At 44.4% G+C, this 15,086-nt stretch overlaps 1 protein-coding gene across 2 annotated transcripts in view; it reads right to left on the bottom strand.

Annotated features, from left to right (window-relative positions):
• The window catches only part of LOC124131564, a 139,033-nt gene that overhangs the window by 47,501 nt on the left and 76,446 nt on the right, over window positions 1–15,086 (bottom strand). For both annotated transcript variants that reach the window (XM_046494915.2, XM_048397868.1), the window contains 16 exons: window positions 14,961–15,078; window positions 13,961–14,184; window positions 13,608–13,763; window positions 12,974–13,135; window positions 11,228–11,552; window positions 10,320–10,534; window positions 9,218–9,451; window positions 8,346–8,597; window positions 6,945–7,079; window positions 5,610–5,933; window positions 5,013–5,180; window positions 4,434–4,544; window positions 4,106–4,279; window positions 2,920–3,135; window positions 2,019–2,300; window positions 1,433–1,669 (listed from right to left, as the gene is read on the bottom strand). In XM_046494915.2, the coding sequence (XP_046350871.2) occupies window positions 1,433–1,669; window positions 2,019–2,300; window positions 2,920–3,135; window positions 4,106–4,279; window positions 4,434–4,544; window positions 5,013–5,180; window positions 5,610–5,933; window positions 6,945–7,079; window positions 8,346–8,597; window positions 9,218–9,451; window positions 10,320–10,534; window positions 11,228–11,552; window positions 12,974–13,135; window positions 13,608–13,763; window positions 13,961–14,184; window positions 14,961–15,078 (3,333 nt within the window). The remainder of the gene's footprint in view (window positions 1–1,432; window positions 1,670–2,018; window positions 2,301–2,919; window positions 3,136–4,105; window positions 4,280–4,433; window positions 4,545–5,012; window positions 5,181–5,609; window positions 5,934–6,944; window positions 7,080–8,345; window positions 8,598–9,217; window positions 9,452–10,319; window positions 10,535–11,227; window positions 11,553–12,973; window positions 13,136–13,607; window positions 13,764–13,960; window positions 14,185–14,960; window positions 15,079–15,086) is intronic.

Below are 15,086 nucleotides of genomic sequence, written 5' to 3'. Positions count from 1 at the left end.
GAGTTTGGTGTAACGATGCTTTCAGGATGGTATTTCAGTTGAATCTTGGCTTGAAAAGCACAAAGTTATGCAGGTCATTTATCACTTTGATGAAACCCACACAGGTAAGGTGCCAGCAATCCTAGAAACACAATTAAACAGCACAAATACGTTATTCAAACAAAGGATCATAGATTCCTGGCACACACATGGGACATGACTCTGCACAGTGAATTGCTGCAACTTTGATGGCTGGTCCAAATGTGCCCTCCTGTATCATTTGAACAGAAGTTTATCAAAAGACAACATGTAGCTCCATGATTCAGTGATGGCAGAAACAGATATATAAATATCGAAGACAGCAAGACCTGAGGTTGTAACAGGGGGAATTGAAATTTACTGGTTTGTAAATCTTACTCATCTGAATTGAAGTCTCGATTAGGACCACTATTTCAAACACTCAGTCACGTCACTTTCAAAGCTATGGTGGCAAATAGGTCCAGAGTATTACCAGAGACATAAAACACTGGACAATAAGGATGGTGGAGTTAATTACAGAAGGGCAAACAAACAATTGCAGTAGTAACTTAGCCTATCCTCCTTGCCTACCTTCCCCTGCACAGTACCTGCCTCCTACCTTCCCCAGCACAGTACCTGCCTCCTACCTTCCCCAGCACAGTATCTGCCGCCTACCTTCCCCTGCACAGTATCTGCCTCCTACCTTCCCCTGCACAGTATCTGCCGCCTACCTTCCCCTGCCACCTACCTTCCCCTGCCTCCTACCTTCCCCAGCACAGTATCTGCCGCCTACCTTCCCCTGCACAGTATCTGCCGCTTACCTTCCCCTGAACAGTATCTGCCGCCTACCTTCCCCAGCACAGTATCTGCCGCTTACCTTCCCCTGCACAGTATCTGCCTCCTACCTTCCCCAGCACAGTATCTGCCGCCTACCTTCCCCTGCACAGTATCTGCCGCCTACCTTCCCCTGCACAGTATCTGCCACCTACCTTCCCCAGCACAGTATCTGCCGCCTACCTTCCCCTGCCGCCTACCTTCCCCCAGCACAGTATCTGCCGCCTACCTTCCCCTGCACAGTATCTGCCACCTACCTTCCCCTGCCGCCTACCTTCCCCCAGCACAGTATCTGCCGCCTACCTTCCCCTGCACAGTATCTGCCGCCTACCTTCCCCTGCCGCCTACCTTCCCCCAGCACAGTATCTGCCGCCTACCTTCCCCTGCACAGTATCTGCCACCTACCTTCCCCTGCACAGTATCTGCCGCCTACCTTCCCCTGCACAGTATCTGCCGCCTACCTTCCCCTGCACAGTATCTGCCGCCTACCTTCCCCAGCACAGTATCTGCCGCCTACCTTCCCCTGAACAGTATCTGCCGCCTACCTTCCCCAGCACAGTATCTGCCGCCTACCTTCCCCAGCACAGTATCTGCTGCCTACCTTCCCCTGCACAGTATCTGCCGGGCTCGCATGGAGCACACTGGGTGTAGTTGGCCAGGCCTGTCCTGTTGCTGTAGCTGCCAGCCAGACACAGGAACTCTGTCGCGAACTTGGTGCCCTCTGGGCAGTATGACCCTGGTGGACAGGTTGTCGGTATGGAAACTCCTCTGTAACTACGGTATCGACCTGAGTAGTTGCCACTGGACGTCACGTTGTCATCAAGATATTCATAGTCACCTGAAAAGACATATTATTAGGCATCTTAGACGACAACAGGAGAATAAATATTTATGAGCTCAGTCATTTGCTACAATCACAATAAAATAAGATCATGCTAACTGAGACCATCTAAGTTTGTAACTCGTCTCATACCATTGTTTTAAGAACTACCAGTAATCAAGCAACTATGACAGATTAACTCTAGTAATTTAAGCAGGTGGTCCTTTACATATTTTTAGTAGTATACTTTCTTATTTTCATATATTCTGCCGCAATCAAATTTTCATGCCTAAAAACCCAATGATAGCTACTATATTTTCCTGAGTATAAAAATCGTGACTATCAGTTTTGTGTAGGTTCTTCTCACCAATGGCTGTGCAGTAGGATCCAGCAGGACAGACGTCACAGTCACTCTTCTGCCAGTGTTGTTGGTAGCTCCCCGACGGGCACCCGCTCTCGTTCCAGCTGCCCTGCAGGCAGAAGTGTCCAGGACTGCAGGCCAGGCTGGTTGGGCGGGGCACCTGTTGACCCTCGGGGCAGAAGTAGCCTTCGTCACACGGTCCATTGGGCACTGCACGGCCATATTCCTGGCAGTACTGGCCGGCGGTACAGGGGAGGCAGTCCGTCAGGTTGGTGTTGCCCTCGCGGTCTGGAGAAGTAAACAACAGTCATGTACAAGTGAACAGAGTTCAGCACCAGTTAGCAGATGTGTGCACTACATATATGCCAACACAAGTATGCCAAAACCATGCCAACCACATGCCTACACTATGTCCAAGACTATGTAAGCACGATGCAAACAATAACCTACACTATGCTTAAACTGTGTCAGCACCATGTAAAAAATATACCTACAATATGCAAACACTATGTCCACCCTGCCAAGAATGTGCCAAAACTATACCAATACCATGCCAGTTATTTGCCAACACTACATTCATGCTGAATTCAGCAATATTCCTGCTAAATTTTATCAAATCTGGATCAAGTAAACTCTGGAATTTGCACACTCAGGGACATAACTCACACATAGCTAACACTTAGTATGTTGTACGTAGGACCGCTGTGCTGCCCAAACACACATAATGACAACACGTGAGAGGTGGGCAACTGAGGTTATCAATGTTGAACTACCCACCTCCTCACCTATATAGACATTTTTATGACAACCGACCTGAAGAACCTTTTACCTCAAAACACAAAGGTTACTATCACAGATATATTCATAAAAACTAAATAAATCACAGCATTTCAACACTATTATTTACCTGAGAAAGTCCCAGGTGGACATGCCTCTTGCACTGTGGTTCCTTCTGGACAGTAGTGCCCCTTGGCACAGGGCACGGGGTTGGGGACGATGGCGCTGCCGTTACAGAAGGAGCCAGCATGACAGTTGCCTGTGGGTGCTTCCAGTGCATGGAGCTCGCAGTACATTCCCAGGCTGCACTGCTGGGCGAGCTGACTGCCAACGGGGCAGTACGTCCCTGGAATATACGTGTACAGTTAAATGTGTCTAACAAGCAGGTGAATGTGTCTAACAAGCAGGTAAATGTGTCTAAAAAGCAGGTAAATGTGTCTAACAAGCAGGTAAATGTGTCTGAGGAGCAGGTAAATGTGTCTAACAAGCAGATATATGTATCTAACGAGCAGGTAAATGTATCTAACAAGCAGGTCAATGTGTCTAACAAGCAGGTAAATGTATCTAACGAGCAGGTAAATGTATCTAACAAGCAGGTAAATGTATCTAACAAGCAGGTCAATGTGTCTAACAAGCAGGTAAATGTGTCTAACGAGCAGGTAAATGTGTCTAACAAGCAGGTAAATGTGTCTTACAAGCAAGTAAATGTGTCTAACAAGCAGGTAAATGTGTTTAACAAGCAGGTAAATGCATCTTACAAGCAGGTAAATGTGTCTAACAAGCAGGTAAATGTATCTAACAAGCAGGTAAATGTGTTAAACAAGCAGGTAAATGTGTTAAACAAGCAGGTAAATGTGTCTAACAAGCAGGTAAATGTATCTTACAAGCACGTAAATGTATCTTACAAGCAGGTAAATGTGTCTAACAAGCAGGTAAATGTATCTTACAAGCAGGTAAATGTGTCTAACAAGCAGGTAAATGTATCTTACAAGCACGTAAATGTATCTTACAAGCAGGTAAATGTATCTTACAAGCAGGTAAATGTGTCTAACAAGCAGGTAAATGTGTCTAACCTGCAGTCACACTGTCACTGATTCACAGCATCATTAAACAATATTGTATCAGTGAAACAAGGTTCACTTTTACAGGCATACAAGAGCAAACTTTCTTTTTGATATCGATAATATATTGTTCAGACTCACTACATAAAGCTAAGAACATGATGGGTTTAATACTTTTAACATTTTTCAAATAATTAAGTAATTTTATCAGAAAGGTCTGATCTCTTGACTTAAAAATACAATCTGATGACTCACCTGGAGTACAGATGCCCCCGGTGAAGTTGAGGGAGTAGACCGGGCAGGTGCTTGTGTCGGTGGTGTTGACCACAGGGGTGGGCTTGTCTGTGTAGGCTCCACCCATACAGAACCACCCTGGGGCACAGTTCCCTGTAGGCTCCGACAGGCCATCCCCAGCACAGTACTCGCCTCCTGGTGGTGGCAGGGGAGACAACAGTGGTTTCATGATTAATTGATTTAGTTTTTATGGTGAAAGTATTACTTTCGCTTGATACACAAAAGATAATAGTATTTTTGTATACTTTTTAATTATATGCACTTTTTGCTGAAGAAAACAATTGCTTACCTGGACACGGCAGACAATCAAACATGTCGTCAGCCATTGTTCTATTGTTGTAGGTACCTGCAGGACACTCGAACTCTCTTGCCGACTTGGTGCCGCTGGGACAGTATGCACCTGACACGACAAGAAGTATTTTGTAATCAACAACTGTTACTTCGCTTCCAATACTGAGTGAGTGAGTTAGTTAGGTTTAACGCCACTTTTTAACAGTATTCCAGTTATGTCATGGCGTTTCAGCTTAATGTGGGAGGACAGCCATATTGACAAACTTAGACATATCTTATTCACAAAATAGTTAACTGATTTTTGAGGGAAGAGAGACTGTCTTTAAAAATTAAATTTTGTTCCACAATGTGAACTTTTCAGTCAGAGGATCTGAAAAAACTATTCCATACTGTGATTTTAACCACTAGTCCAAAGTCCGAGTCTAGTAAATTTTTCCCTGGTCTAGCAAGATGAGAATGTTATTGTCCATATACTAATACTAAATTATACTGAAAATAAGGCCAAAATCAAAGTTTGTGATGAATTTCAAATGAAACACATATTGCCTCAGTGATGGTGATGAATATTGCAGTTCACCTTTAGGACATGGTGTGTCGAGGTATGTGGATGAGTTGGTGAGACAGTAGTATCCCATCTGGCAGGGCGTGCAGGTGTCCTGGTGGGTCACGTCGGTGTAGGTGCCAGCAGCACAGCCCAGGGGGTCAGTGGTACCCTCAGGACAGTAGTGACCAGTGGGGCACCATCCTGGGAACAAACATAATGCCAGGAATATAGGCTAGCAATGACCTCTGACACCTCCATGCTGTCCAAACTATTGAAAGATTTACATTGACTGTCAGCTTACATTTACTTATGTCACTTACATGACAGACTATCTCTAGTCATGTAAAAAAAAAGAAAAATGGGTGTTCTTTAACTTCTTTTGAGTAAAATAATTGAATATGCAAATGATATTTGGAAAACAATTCACGCGAAAAACTATAAAAAAATCTTTTTTACCAAAAATAACAATTGTTTTTTAATAGTCCTTAACATTTGTGTAAATATGACAATTTGAAAAAAAAAGATTTAATTTCAGTATTATGTTTAGATATTAGAAACCACAGAAACACATTAGACAACATTATCTTTATTTTGTAAGTGACAGAAAAAAACAACCAAGTCCCAGCTCACCCCCAAATCCGGTGTTGTTGTTGCTGGGTGCAGCTGTGTTGACCCCGCTCTGGCAGTAGTAGCCGGCCGAGCACATGCCGGTCACATTCACCTGGCCCGGGGTGTCACAGTAGTGCCCCGGGTCACACGCCGTGCACTCCGCCTCGGCCATCAGCATCTCCACGGGGTTGTAGGTTCCTGCTGGGCACAAGGACATGTTGAACCCTGTGTTGCCCTCACAGTAGCGGCCCTGGGGGCAGGGGTCCGGTCTGTCCTTGTTGACGCAGTAGTAGCGCGGCGGACAGATGTCACAGGCGCTGGCCATTGTGTGGTTCATGTAGGTGCCTGGGCAGGGAGAATGGTTGCATCAGAATGGAGTAAGACCATGAAAAATATTACACTTAGTTTTCTTGCATGTATATATACAGGTAATAACTGTTTTGTCATCTATAAATTGTAGCAGAGATTATTGGTATAGATTCAAACAAATATTTGTTTTCCAAACCCTTTTTTTGCTTCAACTAAAAAAGAATCAGTTACTGATGCCCATTAGGACCACAAGGTATAGAAAGTCTCAGTAAATTCAAAAGGTAAAATTGAGTCAGTTGCAGAATTTCTGTGATACACAAAAGTCATAATAACAACCATCATCATCATCATCATCATCATCATCATCATCACCACCACCACCATCATCGTAATAATGATAATGATAATAATACGTCAACTTTTATTGCACATAACTCCAAGCAGAGTGCATGTTTGAAGTGCACAATCATAGTGAAAAAAGAGAGAGTTAATCTCAAAAGGCAATCAGAAACACAAGTTTCCAGGTGAGATTTGAAGAGTAAAAACCTTGGAACCTGTCAGTACACCAGAGCTACAGATAAGCAGCATATTTGCGTAAAATACCCCCCCCAAATATTCAAACCCAATTACTTTCAATTAACATGGGAACAGAAATGCATGCATTAAATGAAAAACTCAAATGTATAAAAATAGCATGCATAAATAGCCAATGAAGCCTTTTCAGCATGTGTACAAAAGAACGTTTTTCCCGAAACATAATTACGAGCTAATTTACTTTCCAAGTCAAGCCTATATATATAGAACAGTTATTTACATCTAAAACATTATTTTTCTTAAATCTTAAAATGTTCACTAATTTTTGGAGAAAAAAACAATAAAGTAAAGAATAGATGAGTGAAAAAATATTGGTAATCTAATGAAAAATGAAATAACCCAATTAAAATTGAAACCATAGTGTAAAAACTTAATTGCTTAAAAAGTTATCTGGAGCTCTAGTACACAATACTGGGTAATGTAGAAGGAGTATGTGTTAACATTGAAACTGACCGTCATCACAAGACAGAGGCAGATGTGATCCCACTGGGCAGTACGTTCCCACAGGACAGATGTTGCCGGTGATGCCATCAGTTGGAGTGTTGGATACAGCCTTCTCCTCACAGTAGTAGCCAGCATCACAGTCCCCTGGAGGCAGATGTCAACAGGATCAGCACGAGCATGGCTTATGATCATGGCAACATAACACAAACAGCCACAGATCCTCATCACAAATATCACACAAAGTACCGTATTCGATGTAATAAGCTCCGAGGTGCTCTCAAAATTAGAAAAAGGGGGCTTTCCTTAGAATATAATTTCTACGTTTGTGTACCTGAAATGATACAAAAGAAAAGCCTGTGTGTATTATACACGACAGATATATTTTTCCAGAACTTAATTGCCCATAATTAAGGGTGCATATAACATGACGGCGTATTATAAACATTATACATAAATAAATATTGTGTAAATTGATCAATCTGAAGAGGTACTAATTGGAATTGTTCACTAGCCAATGTTATTAGCAAATATCACTGTGGGCACTTATTAGAGCTGGGCGCTTATTATGTTGAAAACAGTACCGGTATATGCTTTATCTCTTCAGTTCAGCTACTGTTCCCTATGTAACAAGGCATTTGTGAAGGATGTCATACATGCAACAAGTTGGCTTATACATATGTCTGAATCAATGTCAGCTCTTCTGTTGATGACTATTGAGCTGATTAGCAGACCCATCATAGTTGATACCTTGTCTATTTTTATGAGTTTCTTTTGCCAAAATTTCATAGTAGGTGGTAGAAACTTACTGGTAAATTTCAACCTCCACATTAACTTACCATTAATGGATTAAAAATGAACTGAATTAACTTTGTACGACATTGACTTTTGTGTTGTAGTCAATCATTTTCCACTAATCTCAGCAATTCCATCAACAGTGTAAAACCCACAGATATGTTTGAGGTGAACTACAACCACAATGGTCCATCAGGATTTCAAGTGATGACTTCATAGCAGATCCTGGGTCCCGTTCTACAGAGCGATCTTAGTGGTACGTTGGTCGTAAGCCTATGATAAAGTATGGGAGTTACGACCAACGTAGCTTTGTGGAACGGGGCCCAGGAGCCATCAGTTTGTAAATGGTTGTGGTTTTGTCCTCTTGAATGCTATAAATATCACATACATGTTCCTGGGACTACACCTGATTGTGAAACTGTCATCCTAAAATGTTGTAAGTTACTTTTGTATTTTTTATGTTGGTCAGTTTTGTAAGTCAACTAACAAAAGTAACAAGGACCAAGGGATGTAACTCAGCTAAGCTCTGGGACACTCATGACCATTGTGGTACACCAGTTCATTGATGCATCATTCCAGCCTCCATGGACACTCGAGGAGAGTTCTCTGTTCACCCACCTGTGAAGTTGGAGAGTCCTTGAAGCTCGCAGTACTTGCCCCCGGGACAGTCGATACAGTCGTCCACGGCGTCGCGCCCGGTGTCGGGGAGGTAGGTTCCTGCTGGGCAGGGTATGGGGATTCCTGTACCGGCTGGGCAGTAGTGACCACTGGTGCAGTAGTCTCCGTATGTCTGACCAATGGGGTTCTGTTCGACAGCCCCAAGTGGGCAGTAGTGGCCCGCACTGCAGTTGCCCACAGGATGAGTCAAGCCTGAAGGACAGGTGACAGTCTTTACACTTCAGATACAACATCTAACTGTTATGCCATAATAAAGTAATTTTCATCCAATTTTCAATATGATGGACATGAGGCATTTTTTAAAGACAAATTGTCAGAGGCATCTGTCTACACAACTGTGGTCCCATTTGCCTGGAATGATGTTCATGATGTCAATCACTGGATTGTCTGGTCCAGACTCGATTATTTACTGACCGCTGTCATATAGCTGGAATATTGCTGAGTGCAGTGTTGAACAACAAACAAACAATAACACAACTGTGGATGGAGTCGAGATGAAATGGGGTTTTACGTCACCCTTACAATTGTTGGACATATATTACGACATGCATGCATATGTGTGTATGGCTGCTTGCACTAGTCCAGACTAATACCAGTTTTATACTGCTATCCCACTGAGATACCATGCCAGAGTTCAACATGGATAAACCACTCAGAATAATGGTTTTACAGCGCAACTCAAAGCTGGTACAATACATATATACAAATGTCTTGAGATGACACTGGGGCAATCTATTAAACATTCTATCAGACGTAAAGCTAGTGAATGATGACTGATAACACAACAACATCAAACTCAACCAATCTCCCACCTTCAGTGTTGCAGTATTCTCCAGGCGGACAGTCCTGGCACTGGGTGACGTTCTGCAGTCCGGTGAGGTCACTGAAGGTGCCGGCTGGGCACTTGACGGCCTGGTCAGATCCCTTGGGGCAGTAGGCACCCAGGTCACATACATCTCCAGTGGCGCCATCTGTGGGTCTGGCCGTCTCTGCACCACTGACACACACATAGCCAGAATCACACATGTCTGTTGGTTCTGTCAGGCCTAAAGATAGGACAGAAAACAGATTGTTTTACATTGCAATCACTGAGGCCTCAAGTGATTTGAACACACATTTACTAGGGGTACGGAAATTTGAACTATATTTCAATTAAATCAAACTTAACGACACCTTGGAATACATGTGAAGCCAAAGTTTTATAATTTATCTTGGAAGCATATAAAAAGTTCATTACACAAGGAGACCTTCTACAAGATGGAGTCTTCCAGCAAAAACATTTCATCACAGTAAAATCTAATTGGTAAAGAAGGATGCTGCACAAACATGTATGTTAGCAGAATAAAATGACAGAGACAAAAGACATCATTATAATCTGATTGGGACAGCAAGCCCCTGAATGTGTGAGTGAGGGAGTTGGGTTTAACGCCGCTTTTAACAGTATTCCAGTTATATTATGTCAGCTTAATGTGGGAGGAAAGCCCAAAGTGATGCAGGTCTAGATGTTTACCACCTTGGTGAAACCCACGAGCCTGGGCTGGTGCTGACAAATCTAGAAACATAATGATTCGAACCCATAATCATAGGTTTCTGGCGTGCCCAAAGGGATGCAACTCCGCACAGCGAATCGTGGCGCCTTAGACGACTGGGCCACCTGTGCCCCCGGCCTCTGAATGAATTATACTACTCAACTTTTGATAGAGATAATCAAGTATGTCTGACATATTCAAATATACACTTGACATATTATGAGAATCAGTTTTGTGTATTATGGAAAGACAAAAATATCCCTGTCCAAAGTGGAGTAGTATATGTACGGTCTAACACAAGGAGAAACATTATCTCTTCATGTGTCAGATGGAAATTTGCCTCCAGATTAATAAGAAATTATTCCAACTAATATTTGCAACCTACCTGGGTTTTCACAGAAGAATCCTCCAGTGCATGGCTTGCACTCTGCAGTTGTCTGTAGCTCAGTCTCGTTGCTGTATGTGCCTGTAGGGCAGGGGCTGGACGTCTTCACCCCCGTGTTGAGGGGACAGAAGTACCCTGGGGGACAGGGTGCAGGGGTCGTCACTCCACTGTCAGAATCACCCGTTGTATTCGCTACTTCTGCAGGGTCACAGTATCTACACAGAACAAACAATCATTAATACATCATCCCCCTGAAGTCAACATTATGCTTTCCACATTAACTCAAACAGAAATCAGTGAATTCCCTATGAGGTACTCTCACTCATTGATACATATTTTATAAGTTTTACTCAGTGCAGTATAAGTAAATATAGTTCACATGAATACCCCACTCAGACACAGTATACTGACTCTGAGCCGACCAGTCCTTTTAACGTCTTTGGTATGAACCCTGGACCTTCTGCTCTCCGCTCTATCTCTAGACCATGGAGGTGGTCCACTAAAAGAGCATCCGCAATAAAGATTTCACACCTGTAGCGTGTGTAGGGGTAATAATAGTGTAGCGCTATGAGTTTGGATTATTATTATTATTATAATTATTATTAACCATCCAGGATTCAGGATTAGAATAGGTCCCAAGCAACATTACTGGTTTGCTTTCGTAAAAAGTCGAAACATGGTCTGGTGGTCAGCCACTATCACTTGGTTTCATTCGACCCATGAGGCTATGGATGTTGCCCATAATTTCAACCACTGGTTGTCTGATCCAGGCTTGATTATTTACAGGCCTCTATGATATGACTGGAATAATGCTGAGTGCGGTGGTAAACAGCAAACAAATGATTAGTCTGATCTCATGGCTGATAATTATAATCATGAAAGCTTTATATAAGTAAACTGTTTCTCACTTTCCAGCAGGGCAGTCCTTGCAGTCACTCCTCTGTGTCTCATCCTGGTAGAACCCTGCAGCACACATCACTGGCTTGCCCGTCCCCACGGGACACTTGTGGCCCGTTGTACAGTTGTAGTCCACAGGATTAGGTGAGCTTTGGCCGGCAGGACAGTAGAATCCTGCTGAGCACGGGCCAGTACTGTAGTTGTTGGCAGTGCCGGCACAGTAGTAGCCAGGAGGACACAGGATGCAGTCGGTGATGTTCATGTTGCCGCTGGTGTTTGACAGCATGCCAGCTGGACAGGGGCTTGGTGTGGATGAACCTTTCTCACAATAAAACCCTGTGAAGGAGACAGTCAGTCATAAGGTGAGTGTAGCTTATATAATGGTCTGTGGAAAGAGTTTCAATTTCTCTATGGCAGCGTGAGTAGAGAGCAATGGTTGAGAGTAGCATTTTCCTGTTGCAAATAGTTACATATAGTTATATTGGCATCACTCTGGAAGCATAATTGGAGGAGGGTAAATTCGGAAAAATAATCTAGACCTCAAGCAACACAAGTGGGAATGTAAACGTGGAAGGTCACAGAGCTCTGAGAGTTTCCAGCTGCCGCCTCATGTTAGGGTGGCCAACAGCATAACTAGAATACTGAACCTTCAGTCAACAGAAGAACTTCAACATAAAATGTCCATGGAATGGTGTACTACTGGTATTACATTGGAGTGAGTTTGGTTTAACACTGCTTTGGGAAATATTTCAGTTATATCTCGGGGTGACAGTTAATTATGATGGAAAGCCCACAGCCCTGTTGCACTGATGTAGGAGGCTACCGGTATGTCTGACCTACCTGCAGGCACATGTAGGAGGCTGTCTGACCTACCTGTAGGGCACATGTAGGATGCTATGTCAGACCTACCTGTGGGGCAGATGTAGAAGGCTGTCTGACCTACCTGTAGGGCACATGTAGGATGCTATGTCTGACCTACCTGCAGGCACATGTAGGAGGCTGTCTGACCTACCTGTAGGGCACATGAAGGAGGCTATGTCTCACCTACATGTAGGCACATGTAGGAGGCTGTCTGACCTACCTGTAGGGCACATGTAGGATGCTATGTCTGACCTACCTGCAGGCACATGTAGGAGGCTGTCTGACCTACCTGTAGGGCACATGTAGGATGCTATGTCTGACCTACCTGTAGGGCACATGTAGGATGCTATGTCCGACCTACCTGTAGGGCACATGTAGGATGCTATGTCTGACCTACCCGTAGGGCACATGTCAGAGGCTACGTCCTACCTACCTGTGGGGCAGATGTAGGAGGCTACGTCAGACCTACCTATAGGGCACATGTAGGATGCTATGTCAGACCTACCTGTGGGGCAGATGTAGGAGGCTATGTCCGACCTACCTGTAGGGCACATGTAGGAGGCTGTCTGACCTACCCGTAGGGCACATGTAGGAGGCTATGTCTGACCTACATGTAGGCACATGTAGGAGGCTGTCTGACCTACCTGTAGGGCACATGTAGGATGCTATGTCCGACCTACCTGTAGGGCACATGTAGGATGCTATGTCTGACCTACCTATAGGGCAGATGTAGGAGGCTATGTCAGACCTACCTGTGGGGCAGATGTAGGAGGCTACGTCCGACCTACCTATAGGGCAGATGTAGGAGGCTATGTCAGACCTACCTATAGGGCATATGTAGGAGGCTATGTCCGACCTAGCGGGCGGGAAGATGTAGGAGGCTATGTCTGACTTACCTGTTGGGCAGATGTTGGTTGGTATGTCTGGTCGTACAGCTCCTCCGCTACAGTAGTAGCCAGCATTACAAAGGCCTTCAGGTTGTGTCAGCCCATAGAGGGTGCAGTACATCCCTCCATCACAGGTCACGGGGTAGGGGGATCCCTCGGGGCAGTAGGTGCCTGCAACAACCAGAATTCATAGTACATTCAGAAAACAACATGTACAAACACTTCATGACATTTTGTTGAGGACAGCTTATGTTGTTCCCACAACTCACATAGATTTCAGTGGTTTTCACAAGGTGCTTCAGTGGCTTTTGAAGCAAGACCAACTAGCTTGGTTGACTTCCTGATGCGCTGTAGGAGTCAAGATGACCCAACCAACCCATCCTGCTTGGATGCCCCACACACCCAGGTTAACAAGGACCCCACCATGCTTGGTAGCTAGGATGCCCCACACACCCAGGTTAACATGGACCCCACCATGCTGGGTAGCTAGGATGCCCTACACACCCAGGTTAACAAGGACCCCACCATGCTGGGTAGCTAGGATGCCCTACACACCCAGGTTAACAAGGACCCCACCATGCTGGGTAGCTAGGATGCCCCCCCCCCCCCCCCCCCCCCATGCTCAGGTAACTGATGAACCCACCTGGCCAGCACTTGCCACCTGTGTAGTTGGTGAGAGGGCAGGTGCAGTCTGGGAGGCTTGTGGCGTTGATGGTGGTCACTGGTTCTGCCATATAGGCCCCCCCTGTACAGTACCATCCTGCCGTGCAGTTGCCGGAGGGAGCAGCAAGCCCATCAGCTGAAGAAAATACAGACATCACTGGATGATTAATGATTCCTTATATTTTGTATGTTAAATTACATTTTCATATATTTCACATATCTGCAAATATCAGCCATCCCTTCTGTTAAAGCTTCTACATAACGATTACAAATCCAGTCTCCAGTCCATGCACAAACACCAGGACACCTTCGGGACTTCAGGGCCATACTTACTCTGACAGTACTGTCCTGGTGGGCAGACCAGGCAGTCCTCCTGTCCATCACTGCCACTGGCTGGGTTGTAGGATCCTTTAGGACAGGGATTCTCATAGGGGCTGGACGTGCCTGCGGGGCAGTAGTAGCCCTCCGGACACGGTTGCCCTGTGAAGTTGGTGGAGTTCTCCAGACAGTAGAAGCCTTTGGGACAGGTGGTGCAGTTCTGCTGACGGGGACTGTCACTGTGGGGACAGGAAGGTAAACAGAACTGAGGAGATGTAATACAATAGGCACTTTAGATACTTGCAACAGTGTCAGACTTATGTTTGATTGTTTGTTGTTTAATGCTGCACTCACCAATATTCCAGCTATATGACCGCAATCAGTAAACAGACAACACGAGCATTGATCTTCACAATTGGGACATGACAATTTGCATCAACCAAGTCAGCGAGCCTTAACCACCCAATCACATTACTCTCCTCTTACAAGTATAGTCGCCTTATACGGCAAGCATGGGTTGGTAAAGACCTATTATAACCCGGATCTTCACAGGCCAGTATTTTTAATGACTTATTCTGTAAGTATTATGGTCATTTCATTATTTGATTTGGCTCATCAAGTTTCTTCATGTTACTTTTTGTTCAGATTAAAATACCAGGTGAATTGTGTGATGATGACAGAAGCACACGGGGACATAAGTATTTAGTTTCTGATACACAACCAGTAAACAACTATGTCCTAACTTGTGCACCAATTAGCATTTCAAGCAATGTTCAAATGTCTTTTGAGTGGTCAATGAAAAATATCCCCTGAAACTTGAAACACTAATCTTTTCTTTGATGCTAATGATTCACCCACTTTGAATACATCACCAAGAGGTCAACATATGCTTGACAACAGAATTGACTTCACAGCATGTTTAAACACAATTCTTTCAAAACATTCAAGAAAAAAATCTTTTTTATTTTTTTTCCAAAAGTTTTCCATGAGCCCCTGAACTGTTCTCCCATCTCACCTGTAGCTCCCTGGGGGGCAGGAGAGGGGGTCAGTGGTGCCTGCTGGACAGTAGTACCCCTGGGGACACTCTCCCCCATCACCTGTGTGGTTGCTGGAGGGCTTGTCTGTGTCAACTCCTGCACAG

This window comes from Haliotis rufescens, unplaced genomic scaffold, assembly GCF_023055435.1.
Source record: "Haliotis rufescens isolate VD_foot unplaced genomic scaffold, xgHalRufe1.0.p SCAF_1, whole genome shotgun sequence".
Lineage (NCBI taxonomy): Eukaryota > Metazoa > Mollusca > Gastropoda > Lepetellida > Haliotidae > Haliotis > Haliotis rufescens.
Note: the sequence above shows the minus strand (reverse complement) of the source record. Positions and strands in the feature narration are given on the sequence as shown.